General features: G+C 34.6%; 1 protein-coding gene across 1 annotated transcript; it reads right to left on the bottom strand.

Annotated features, from left to right (window-relative positions):
- Positions 1–6411: 6411 nt before the first annotated feature.
- LOC123949214 (olfactory receptor 8K3-like) lies at positions 6412–7353 on the bottom strand. Its single transcript, XM_046016573.1, has one exon. The coding sequence runs from the start codon at positions 7351–7353 to the stop codon at positions 6412–6414; it is 942 nt and encodes a 313-aa protein (XP_045872529.1).
- Positions 7354–14270: the final 6917 nt, after the last annotated feature.

Below are 14270 nucleotides of genomic sequence, written 5' to 3'. Positions count from 1 at the left end.
AGACAGAGAGCTGACAAGGGATTCATGTGCAAAATATAAAGGTAACTCTTACAAAACTATAAATAGTTGACATGAAATACAATGCAAAGATGACAAAAAATGCTATCATGTTTCAAAAAATATATCTAAATGGCTATTAAACACATGAATTTGTTCTCAATTTCAATCAACAATGAATATACCCAATAGAAATACATTCAAGATTAAGCCAATCTAGATTAAATATTCCTGTGGTTGTGAAGGAGATGGAATGAGCTGTCTTTAATTACAATTTTCAGGAAATGTTTCTGTATATTAGGACATTTTAAAATAAATTATAAACAATTCTCTTTCATAAATACATGACAAAAATCCAAGTTTTACTATTTTTTTAAAAGCCCAAAAATATAAAAGTTATATGTTCATCCAAACATCCGATGGAATGGAATGTTTATAATACCACCAGTCACAAAACCTACAAATTCAAATCAGTTCTAACATTTGATGATAGCACAATGAATAATTTGTGGTATATTCACAAAATGACATTGTACACGGACATAGAATGAGCAATCTAAAGCTACGAATAAAATATAATAACTGAAAGAAGCCAGACAAAAAATAACGTGTACAGTATTTCTTTATGTGAAGTAACAAAAATAGGTGAAAACAATTTATGCTGTTAGAAAGCAGTGTAGGAGTTATCCATGTATGTGTGTATCTGTGTGTGTGTGTGTGTGCACGGATAGGAGCATAAAGGATTCTTCTAGTGTTCTGATAATGTTTTATTTTTGTTATTGTCATAGAAGTTTAATCTGTATTCTAATTTCATAGTTGTGTTCGAGTTGTAAAAATGTATGATATATGCATTTTTAATATGTGTATTATGCTTCAATAAGAAGTTTGAAACACCACAAAAGGGGAGAAACAGCTGCATATATATATTACTATTACTTGTAAATTTTCAATGATGCATCGTTTAAACACCATTATGCCCATAGACATAAAGTCCTAAAAAGCCACTGTAATAAAAGGAGATAGTCAAGCGTTGTGAGAATAATGAAAATATCTTTCCTACAGTTACACTTTTTTTTTAATTTCAGATCTCTGTGTTAGAGTAGAAAGACTTAAGCAGGAGACACTGTGTGGAAAGGTATCTAACAGAACTTTATTTTTAAGGGAATATAACAATGTCCTGTATAATTACCAGATATACCACAGCATCGCTTGAAAACTTTAGGCTTAATTAACTTGTATTCTTTTTCCTCAGAGAGAACCTCAAAGGAAGAAAGATGCCAGTAAATCCTTTTCACTAGTTTGTGTCAGGAACACATGGGAGCACTGAGAGATTCCCCCTCAGCAGGGGGAATTTTATGTAATTTATTTATGTAAAATTAAGTAAATAAATAAAAATTGTATATATACATTCTTAATAAGAGAAAGGGATATATATTCATTAATTTTCCAAAATATCTCAGATGTATTATCCTAATACCATATTGTATTAATAAGTTCAAGAGGGGTGTCTGGGTAGTTTTGTCAGTTAAGCATCCAACTTTGGAGCTCAGCTCAGGTCTTGATCTCAGGGTCCTGAGTTCAAGCCCTGTGTTGGGCTTCACGCTGGGCATGGAGTTAAATAAATAAACAAACAAATAAATAAACAAACACAAGACTTATACTGAATCTTCCCCTTCAAGTCGGGTTCATAAATTATAACCTTCTTGTTAAATGTGCATTTATAATGCTATAAGTATCTCTCATACAATTTATTATACGGCTTCCCTTTTCTTTCCAAGTTACCTAACAGACATCTCATTTACGTCTTATTGGTCTGTTTTTACTGTCACTTTTCCTTTGCTTTTCGATATTGAGATAGGGCACAAAAATGTGATTTAAAATTTTTTTTAAGATTTTTATTTCTTTATTTGACAGAGAGATCACAAGTAGGCAGAGAGGTAGGCAGAGAGAGAGGAGGAGGGGGAAGCAGGCTCCCTGCTGAGCAGAGAGTCCAATATGGGGCTCCATCCCAGGACCCTGAAATCTTGAACTGAGCCAAAGGCAGAGGTTTAACCTACCGAGCCACCCAGGCACCCCAGATGTGATGTCTTGACATATGTGTATACCTATGCAACTGTAAAAGCTGTCAAGATAACAAACATATCCATCACTCCAAAAGTTTCTTAGTGTTCATATATGTTAACTCCATTCTTCCTTTCCTGCCTATTACCTGACCAAGACAACTTGAATCTGTCATTTCCAATATATTTTTCATTCAAATAATTATAAAGTAGTAGACTCAATAAAAGCAGTATAAAATAATCTTGCCCAATAATAACATCTCCCACCACTTGGAGTATGAGCACACAACCAGGAAACTGACAATACTATAACACACATTCTTTGTTCATATTTCACCAGTTTCACGAATCTGGGGTTATTCTTTTACGTATTTGTCTACATTCACTGCTTTGCACTTGTTTACATTACATCACAGGTTTACATTGTAACAACCGCTGTAGTCAAATTGCAGAGCTCTTCCATCTCCACAAAGGTCCCTTTGTTACCCCGCTAAAGCCACACCATCTCCCTACCTCTTGGGCAACTGCTCCTAACCATTGGCAGCTGCTAATATTTTTTTCCATTACTATAATTTTGTCACTTGAGCAATGTTTTATGACTAATACACAACTTATAATCTTTTGGGATAGTCTTTTTTCACTTAGCTTCATTCTTTCGAGGTCCATCCCTGTTTTTTGTGTGTATATATCATTTGTTCTTTAAGGTTGCTGAATAGTATTCAATGGTATTGACAGTACTATGTGTTAAACCATTTAGTCATTGAAAGACATTTGTGTTCCTTCCAGTTTTCAACGATTACAAATAAAGATTCTATAAACATACTCTTGAGATGATTGTGTGAACATGCATTTTGATTCCTTAGGAATCATTTCCAAGAATGTGATTAGTAGGTTGTTTTAATTTTGATGAAGTGTAATTTATCATATGTAGTTGTGTACCCTGTGCTTTTGATGTGTTGTCTACAAACTCTTGGCCAGTCCCCAGGTCCTTTAGAGATTTATCCCTGTACTTTTGTCTAAGCATTTCATACTTTTGCATTAAAGTTATTATCTGTGTTGGAATATGTTTTGTATAAGATTTAGGTCAACACTACTTGCTTTTGTCTGAGGACATGCAAAGATTCCAGAATGATTTTTTAAAAGTTATATTTCTTCTACTGAATTAGGCTTGTACCTTCATGAAAAATTAGTTGTACTTTGTGTAAAAATCTGTCTCTGTGTTCTCTATTGTTTCTTTGCTTTGTATGTCCTTCTTTCCACGAGTGCCACACAATTTTGATTATTATTGCTATATGGCAAGTCTTAACATGGGATAGAGCATTTCCCTCCATGATACTCTACATTTTTACACGTATTTTAGCTACACTAAGTCCCTGGTCTTTTATAACCATTTTAGCATAAAGTCATTTGTGGCTATAAAATATCTTGCTGGGATTTTGTTTTGGTTTATATTATATATAAATCAGTTTGGGAAGAATTGGTATCTTTAGTACATTGAGCTTCTAATATATGAACTCAGTATGTCCTGTAATTTATTCAGATCTTTGATTTCTTTAATCAGCATACTTCTCAGCATACAGACCCTGCACAGGTTTTCTGAGTTCTAAGTATTTCATTATACTGGTGTGTGTATAAATGGTTTTGTAAAATTTTCGTTTCTACAAAATATTTGTGCATTGCTCTTGTATCCTGTCATTTTGCTGAACTCACATTTATAGGGGGATTCCTGGAAGTTCTGTATTAAAACAACATGTCATTTGCTCTAGGGATGATCTTAATTCTTCCTTTCCAAGCTGTGTGCCTTTTAAGCCATTTCCTTGCACTCTCTGGGACTTCTCTTTTGATCAGTTCTGTATAACTACAGATGAGTCTGGATTTTAGAATTCTTTTCTGTTTTTCTTTTTGTAAATTAATGTAAGATTCTTTACTCTTGTAAGTCCAGTGTCCTTTACTCTGCATAATAATTTTGAGAGTCATCCATATTTTTGTGGGTATGAATGATTTATTACTTTTTATAGCAGAGCAGTATTCATTTGTTTGGATATTCCATAACGTTTTTATTCAATTTCAAGTGGAGGAACATTTGAATTATTTCCAGTGTCTGACTATTATAGATAAGGTTTCTGTGGACATTCGCATACACATACCTGCAATGCAATGTGCTGTCTTTTCTCTTGTGTAAATACACGACAGTGGAATGCTTAAATATTCAGATGCTTGTTTAATTTTTAAGATGGTGAACCTTAAACTGGATGGTTTTTATATCTTTTTACCATTTTAAGTTTCCACCAACAGTATATGAAAGTTTTAGTTCCTCCGCATACTCACCAACAACTAGATATTATACTTGGTTTATAGTGTTATCTCACTGATGTTTAAATTGAAATTCATTAATGATGATAATGTTGAACAACTTTTTATGCTCGTAGCAGCTCCTGATTTCAAATTATTATATTCTATGAAAAATACAATACCTTTTGATATGAACTGTGTACCTACTTAATAATGAAATAGACCAATTTTAACTGAATGAAGTATATTATCAAAATTTATAAATCTTAATACATTTTTTTCCTTTTTTGGCTTACGTCTGAGGGCTGATCAAAGACACTTCAATATATATTTTAAGAGTGGGATATTGTGGTCCTTTTATTCATGGTTTGTTTCTCAAATCTATGTATTATTAATATTTCTCTGTAACTCTATCCAACATATATGATCTAAGTAATACATATTTTCTTATATTTATATATGCCTATCTCATACTTAGGTATATAATTCTTCTTAATATTTAAAAAATAAACCATAAAAACACTTTTAATATTTATCCTTACATCCACATGTCCTGTGTGTATATATATGTTCTTATGAATTATTTTTATTTGAATTTTGTTGACTTCACAGATGATTTTATCCCATGATGGTGGACTCAGAAAACAGTTCAGTCTCTCCATGATGTAAATATATCTTTTGAATGTTAAATACACAATAAAAATAAGGAAAATATAAAGGGATTTGGGGAGGATTACATAGGAAGTATGTCCAAAATCCACACTAAGTACATAAATTGCTATGTATCATATCGCATGTACACTGTCCAAATTATAGCCTCCTCTCCTTCTGTTTTTTCAAGCAGGATCATCAAATCAATGTAGTCAAACAATATATCCTATTAAAAATATAGCACACACTAATTTGAAGCCAAATGTAGAAAATTGACCATTTCAAAGGGCAACACCCTTATTTATGATAGAGTAGACCTTGTATGTAAGCATACAAAAACAAATAGAATATTACTTTTTTAAAAAGATATTTATTTATTTGAGAGTGAGAGCATGCAGGTGGTGGGGGAAGCGGGGAGGGCAGGGGAACAGGGGAGATGCTGAGGGAGAGGGAGCAGAGTGGGAGCCACAGACTCTCTTCTGAGCAGGGAGCCAGACAGGGGGAGATCCTAGCATGGTGGGCTCGTGATCATGACCTGAGCCAAAGGCAGACACTTAACCAACTGAGCCACCCAGGCGCCCCTAGAACATCACTTTTACAGAAAAGTTATCCTTGTTTTTCAGAGAGATAAGAAAGAGTAATTCCATTGGACAAAGTAAGTGTTTAAGAATCAAGATCAAGCTGGTAGGAAAAGAGAAAAATCTTGGAAGTATCTATGGCAGATTGCATGAAACTTAATTCAATTGCTGTATCGAAATGGACAGATTTAGACAAAATTAGATGCTTTGTTGATCTTTTAGATTGTTGAAGTGCCAAGTCTGTGTAGTTGAGAGGCTCTCTAGGGCTCCTATGTGAAAATAATGGCACTCATGAGGAAAGACCAGGGAATAAAGACGCCCTGGGGAGTGGAGATACTTGAGTAAATTCAGATGACTGATGACTTCAAGCGAGTGTAATACACTGAACCTCCTTAAAATAATAGTCAAGTGTGTTTCAGACACCCTACAGAAGTCCACATAGGCTAAACACAAAGAATGTACTTACAGAAAAACACTACATACATATCATACATAGACACTGGGAAGTTTATTTGATAGTTGTTAACAACATGAGTCATTTTAACTCTTTTTCTGTACTAGGTATCCTTCTTTACTCCCACACAGCATACCCACATTCCTTGCTTGGTGTTATAGTCTACAGATTCCTTACCCATCGTACTTTCCCATCCCTGAGGAAGGGAAATACATATTTATAATTTTATTCAAAATGTGAATAAAAATTAGAGTACATGGAAGTCAATCTTTAGATATATTTTGAACTCATTTATCCTTACAGTTCCCTCTGAAGGAACATATAGAAATGCTTAATGCGGATACTCTACTTCATAGGAACCATATGGTGTACAATAAACTTAAGAAAAGGTGTTGCATAACTTTTTCCATATCCTATGTAAAGCACACTTTACATCTTTGTTCCTCAAGCTATAGATCGAAGGATTCAGCATAGGGATAATGAGAGTATAAAATACAGACGCCACTTTATCAGTGTCAAAGGAATGACTGGACTCGGGTTGCACATACATAAATAACAAAGTCCCATAGAACACTGTGGCCACTGTCAGGTGGGACCCACAGGTGGAAAATGCCTTGTGCCTACCCTCAGCTGAGTTCATCCTGATGATGGCTACCAGGATCAACAGGTAAGACACAAGAACTATCAAAAGAGATGAAATCAAATCCAAAACTGAGAAAATCAAAATCATCAATTCAATTTCATATGTATTCGAGCAAAGCAAAGTTAACAAGGGGAGACTGTCACAGTAGAAATGATTGACAACATTATAACCACAGAATAAAGAACTAAAAATCTTGCCAGTGATTAGAAGCGACACAAATGTGCTGTAGAGGTAGGGGACTGCCACCAGCAAGTAACACACCCTTTGGGACATGATGACAGGGTAGAGCAGAGGGTTACAGATGGCCACATAGCGGTCATAGGACATTGCCGACAGAATGAACAGCTCACTGATGATGAATATAATGTAGAAAGCTCCTTGTGTGGCACACAAATAATAAGAAATTGTGTTTTCTTCCACAATAAAACTTACTAACATTTTAGGTCCTACAGTTGTTGAATAACCAAGATCAGTAAAAGCCAGGTGTTTGAGGAAGAAGTACATGGGTGTTTGGAGCCTGGAGTCCACTTCGGTGAGGATGATCATGCCCAGGTTGCCCACCACTGAGATCAAATAGATGATGAGGAACAACCCAAATAATGGAAACTGCAGGTCAGGACGGTGTGTGATTCCCATGAGAATAAATTCATTTAGTACCGTCAGATTGTGTTTTTCCATCCAGGTTTATTGGAAAACCTATCCTGAAAAGATAATCAACATAGTAAGTAGCTTTCATGTTATATCATCTGGTAGTGGTTTTTTTGTTGTTGTTTTTTTTTCTTTGTTTTTTGTTTTGTTTTGATTTTTTTTGTTTTTATCTGGTAGTGTTTTATCCTGAATACAAGTCAAACAGCCATGTCAGAAGTCTATGACTGAGCTGTAAGAAAGCAACAGAAAAATACAGCCTTGCGTAACATTAAATTATAAACATGTTTCTAGAAAAGCCACATTTACCTCACATAAAACATTGCTGATAAGACTGGGAGCTTCTGAGAAACTATCCTATAACCCAGTACACATGCTCTTTTGTCAGAAATCCTGAACTACTGTTAGGAAAAACTGTTTTAAATGAACAGAAAAAGAAATGATGTAAATGTTGAGGTGCAATGATGACAGGCGAAAGAAAAAAGTAACATTGTTGGTGAACAAAAATAAGTAACATTGTTACTGCTGATCTTGTGTGAGATAAGGAAAGAGAAAAGGACTTTCTCTCACTAGTTTGAGACAACTAGGGAAAGCAGCAAATTGCTTTTTTGGTAGTCTATTTTCTATTTCGATGAACAGATCATTTTTTTTTTAATGTTACACTCTTTAAGAAAATTATCTATGCTTTCTGTCAGATCCCACTGGAAATTGAACACCCTGTACCATGTACCATCACCATAAAACAGGACACTTAAAAGTCTCCTGACCTTCAAATATTGCTCTTCATATCTCAGTGCGAGGCAGAATTTATTTTTTGCTTACTATGAATTATAAAAAAAATCACCTTTATAAATATGTTGATTTAAATAACTCACAATATTTTTGAGAATAATATTTTTTGAATATAGTCACTAAAGAAGACTATAGTCACTAAATGACTGAGGATTTAGATATCAAACAAAAACCTGAATAGCTACAGTTTCATAATTTTGCCACAGTGTTTCTTTTTCTTTTTTCTTTTTTTTTTAATTCCTAATTCTTTAGTTAGGTTTTATGGTTACTCAGTTTGACCTGTATTACTTGATCTAGTATTTATAGGACACATACATTTACATAAGCGATATGTCCCTGACATTTCAAAAATGGCTACTAGCCCTTGTGAAAATACTTGAACAAGCGAGGTGAAGAGGCAGGAACGCATTCTTGCTCTCTCACGCAGTATCAATAGTAGGATGCAGAAGTGAATCAGAAATCCTGTGCTTTGACATGGAATAAAAGTGTTACCTAGCAAAGGTCACCAAAACTATTTGGATATTGGTATAACACACCACCACCTGAAATACTGTTTACCTGTGATGAAACCTCTATCTTGACTTTCCCGTGTGCTTTGTAATATGGTGTTGTGAGATCAATTTATAGATTTTTTTGTTGCCCTCTGAGACTCTCCCTGAAGATATGCCAAGCAATTTCTTAATATCCCTAAAGCATCAGAAAGCTTAACAGCATTCAAGGAGGGTGTTTGTTAATTGTCTAGAACAATTTGTATTCACCAAAGAATTTGATTTTTTTTGTTAGTTTGTGTACTACATTCATACATCTTATTCTTAACTCTTTCTCCCCCCACCCCCCCCGGCTTTGATGGTTAATTTTATGTGTGCACTTGGCTAGGCTAGAGTGGCCAGTTGTTTAGTCAAAAAATTCATCCAGATGTTGTTATAAAGATATTTTTCATATGTGATTAAAATTCAAATTAAGACTTTGAGTAAAGCTATGCACCTTCTGAAATGTAGGTGGACCACATCCAATCAGTTGAAAGTCTTACGGAGCAAAAGTTGAGGTCCTCCAAAGACAAAGAAATTACGCTCCTGACTGAAATATAGAAAATCTACCTTAGTTTTGCGTCTTTGTACTCAAGACTGCAGTGTCAACTCTTGCAATACTAGGCTACTCCGCAGATTTGCCTTGCCATTCCCAACAAGCAGATGTGTTAATTTCTCAAAATCTCCCCCTCTCTCTCTCTCAAACCTATATTATCATATATTTTATATAATTATAGATGTATTAACACATTATGTAAAACATTTTACATCTGTAAAATATCATATATATATTATATATCATATATAATATATATATTTTCTCCTCCCTTTGGTTTTATTCCTCTGAAGTATTTTTACCAAAACAAACAACAAACATACAGGGAAATGCATTAATCTGTGTTATTTATACACCAAGCTTGCCAGTATTCCTTCAGTTCTACAATGGTCTCCTTAGATGGATGACACGATGGACTCCTCAGATAACACACGGAGTCATTCTTAAACACTATCTTACCACATTATTCAAATGATTAAATGAGGGGTACCTGGGTGGTTCAGTCAGTTAAGCATCCAACTCAAGGTCTTGGATCAGATCATGATTTCAGGGTCTTGAGATTGAGTCCCCCATGGCCTGGTGCTCAGTGCATGTTCTGCTTGTCCCTCTCCCTCTGCTCCTCCCACCCACCACCCTCTTAAATAAGTAAATAAAATCTTAAAACAATAAAAAATTAAGTGAACTAAAAGTAGTAAGATACTATGTATACAAGTAGTAAGATATTGTGCTGTGTCCTTTACTTTTTTTTTCTTTCTTTCTTTCTCTCTCTCTTTCTTTGACTATAGAGAGTGAAATTACTTACTCTTACTTCTCCTTCTTTTTCCACAGTAAATTCTCCTCATCTGTTTAGGTCTTGTCTTTCATTTTATTTCTCTGCATTAGAGTTCAGTATTTCTTGTTTTCCCATCACGCCTAATACCCATTCCCATTATTTTTCTCTCCCTTGTCACCTGCTCTACTGTACTTAACATATATCTTAGAAGATCAATATATTCTGGAAAAATATAATGTTTTATATGCATACGTTTTGCTATGTTATTTGCTATCAATTGTGTTGTTGCATTTTAAGCCACATTATCTATTTGTGATGTTTTCATGTTGTGATTCTTTTTGCTTCTTTCTTCATTACAGTCGATAATATATTACAAATTTTATGGATCTACTCTTGGTATTTGCTTGTCTCCAACTCAGTTATCAGCAATACTATTCCAACACAGAGTTCTGTGAAAAACCTTGACTTGCCATGTTAATGTGTTCCAGACAAAATCATCCATGGTATACATTACACATATCTGTCTCTGGCTGTGAGTGTATGTGTGCATGTGTGCATTGATATTCATGTAGATTCAGCTACATGTATGCATATGACCACACATAATCACCCACAACACAGGAAGATCGCTTGGGACGAGAAAACAATTCATTTAATGTTGTTAACTATTCCAGATTCGTTGTACCAGTATTGATATCCTCTTGTACTGGCATATAGATGAGGTTCTTGGGTCTTCACATCTATGACAGGTGCCTGAATTATGTTCTCTTCTGTTAACTGGACAATATTTTATTAAAAAGATTTAATCAATTAATTAATTAATTTAGGGGGAGTTGGGGAACAGGGGAAGGGTCAGAGGAGAGGAAGAGAGAATCTCAAGCAGATGCCATGCTTAGTGTAGAGCCTGACACAGGGGTTGATCCCATGGCCCTGAGATCATGACCTCAGCCAAAATCAAGAGCTGGTCACTTAACCAACATCCACCCCAGCACCCTCTTAATTATATAATAGCTAAAATATGTTTCTATTACTGACTTTTCCCTTAGTTTTGGTTTGATCTCTTGGCATGGTTAGAAATGAAGTAAAACAACTTACATAGGTATCATTGAAAATAGGATACTACACATATACAAAGTATAAAATTTGATAAATTTTGACACATGTATGTATGTATGTATCTCTCTATGTAATATTTCCATTCCATCTCATCCTACCCTGCAATGTCTCAGACAGGCTTCGATTTAATTTAGCTTTCTACTATTTTGAAATACTTATAGAATTATAAGAAGATGGAACAAAGGACCACAGAGTTCTTGCATTTCACTTAGTTTCTACTAGTAGTAACAACTTGCATCGGTATTGTACAATACAGATTGTACCACGGAAATTATGAAATTAATATTGGCATAATACTCTGCCTATTTGGGTCACCAGTTTTCCATGTGCTCCTTTTTGTGTTTGCAAAGAAATAAATATACATATATATACATGCATTATGCAGTTTTATTCAGATGTGCAGGTTTGTAATCAGCATAACCATCAACATACAGGCTTATTCCATCACTATATGGGTCACTTATGAGTTATTCATACCTAACTGCTCCTCCCTTCCCTCCTTCCCTTGTCCTTAACCCTGTCAACCACTAATTCGGTTTTCATCACTATACTTTTCTGGATACAAAATTGTCAGCTGACGATTATTTGGTTCAATATCTTAATGATGTTGCTCCATTGTCTTCTCACATGCAGTACTTCTGACATTAAATCTGTTATTCTTTGTTCCCCTCTCTATAAAGTGTCTTTGCTTTTTGATGGCTTAATGTTTTATTTATCGTTGGCTTTGAGATATTTAATGAAGAGTTGCCTTCAGTGAGCTGTCTGTATGTTCCTTTTATCTGGGGTTTGTTAATCTTCTTGAATCTGAGGTCTTTTAACTTTCATCGTGTTTGATTACTTTTCACCAGTATTGTCTTCAAATAATTCTAATTGCATTCGTCTTTGGGAAACCAGTTGTATGCATACTTGGTTAGTTGAAACTGTCTCCCAAATTATTATTATTCTTTTTATGTTTTTGGTTCTTTTCATTCCCTTTGTCTCACTTTGATACTTTTTATTGCTGTATCTATAGACTGACTAATCTTTACTTCTGTAATGTCCAATCTACTATAACTACAATCCCATTTATCTTTTACCTTGAACATGGTATTTTTCTCTCTCTAATATTTGAAATCCTTTTTTTAAATACCTTCCATGTCTTTAGTTATCTTTTTGAAAATATGATATATAATTCTAATAACAATTTTGTCCTTGTTTGATATGTCAAACATGTGCAAATTCCTGAACAGTTTCCATTGATTGGTTATTCTATTCATTATAGATCATGTCTTCCTGCTTCCTTGTATGTTTGATAATTATAGAATGTATTTCACACATTGTGAATTTTTCTTGATGGATACTGGATACATTTGTATTTTAGCAATAATCCCTCAATTTTGTTCTAGGATATAGTTATTTTGAATAGTTTAATCCTTTTGGATATTGCTTTTATAATTTCTTAGGTGGACCAGAGCAGTGTAGAAGTATAAGGCTTAACTATTCCTCTTACTGAAGGAAGACCTTCTTGAGTAATTTACCTAAAGCCCCACAAACTATGAGGTTTTCTACTCCTTGTACAATACATTCTCACAATTTCTACCTCTGTTTGAGATCCAGATACTGTTGCCTTTCATCATCTTAGATGATTATTTCTTTCACCTGGACGGTTTCCTCTTGCATGTGCTGATCACTAATCTGTCCAATAATCCAGAAGGATTCTCTGCAGAGATCCAGTGTTCTTTCTTTGCACAGCTTTTCTAGTGCTGGCACTCTATCTTACAAAATTCAGCTACCATAGACTTCCTGGACTCTCAACTTTGTTTCTTCAGCTCATTAGGAAGGTGGCCCAATCATGGGATTCACCTCATTTGTTCCTTATCTGCCAGGGAAACTGGCATTTGTTGCTTGATGTCAATGTCATGACCACTTGTTTCATATTTCTTGTCTCTGTTTTTGTTTGGTTTGGTGCTTTTTTTTTTTCATATCTTAATGGGAAGTTAAGACCATCTTAATTGAAAGCAGAAAACAGTATTCAGCATATTTTAAGATGAGTCTTGGAATTAGTCTTTCCATTCTTTTCAAATCATTAATTTCTCTTTTTATGCTTCTTATATATACCCCACATAAATGTGAAGAAATATTGAGATTTCCTTAAAAATGTGTTAAGAATGTAATCAATTCTATCCTCTGACTCTCCTTGTCCTGGATTAAACCTCTATTCTCTCTCAAATGTAACATGATCAACTCCCTTGGTGTCTTCAATTTCCCATCTCAGAGTTTTCCATCCATTATTTGCACAGGGGTCAAGCTGTCCCCTAATCAAAGATAGATCAAACCACTCCTTAGCTCAAAATCCTCCAAAGTCTTTTTTATCATTTGGAATAAAAGGTAAGTTTTACAATGGCCTATGTAAGTCCTACAAGATCACATTCTATATTATAAGTTCATCATATCTCTTTTATTTCTTAGTCACATTTATGTTCCCACCGCCTTTGACTCTGGTGTTCCTCAGCACATTAGTAATTGGGAACTGCTGCAATGCTTGGTCCCCATGGAACAAGCTCCCGATAGGTAGCCAGAGTCTATCCGCTTAGCTCCTCAAGTGTTTGTTTCAATGCTATCTCTGCAGAACACTCCCTGACAACCTTTATTAAAGGGTGACCCTCGTCCTGGCTATTGGCTCTATCCCATTTTCATATTGCTCAATCCAATCCATCCCACTGTACAGACCACTTATCATGCTGCCTATTTTGTGTAAACCCCATAAAGAGAGGAATTTTCATTATTAAACCTCGCAGTATGTTTATTTCCTTGATTAATTAATTTATATAGTATCTATCAGGTATCTTCTTTGTGTGTGATTTTCACTATGCTAGACTGTTATAGATAAGGTTGTAAAAAGAATATATGGAGTCTCTGGTTTTATAAAAATAAGTGTTTAGTGGAAGAGACAGACAAATAGGGTAGTGCCAGACCATGTAGGAATAGTACTTGACCTGGAACTGAAACTAAATTAGGTTAGTATCTGAAGGATGAGAAAGAAGAAGCAATCTGTTGGTGATTATCCTCATTTGAAATTTGAAAATAATGTATATTTTTCTTTGTTTGTATGCTTATCACATTGATTCTTGCTCACCCCCTGGAAACAACAGAACAAGACTACAGCAAGGTTAACTATAGTATGCATTGACTAATACATAATTTAGTG

The sequence above is a fragment of the Meles meles genome, chromosome 8, assembly GCF_922984935.1.
Source record: "Meles meles chromosome 8, mMelMel3.1 paternal haplotype, whole genome shotgun sequence".
Lineage (NCBI taxonomy): Eukaryota > Metazoa > Chordata > Mammalia > Carnivora > Mustelidae > Meles > Meles meles.
The sequence above is the reverse complement of the archived record's forward strand: the minus strand, read 5'-3'. Positions and strand labels throughout refer to the sequence as shown.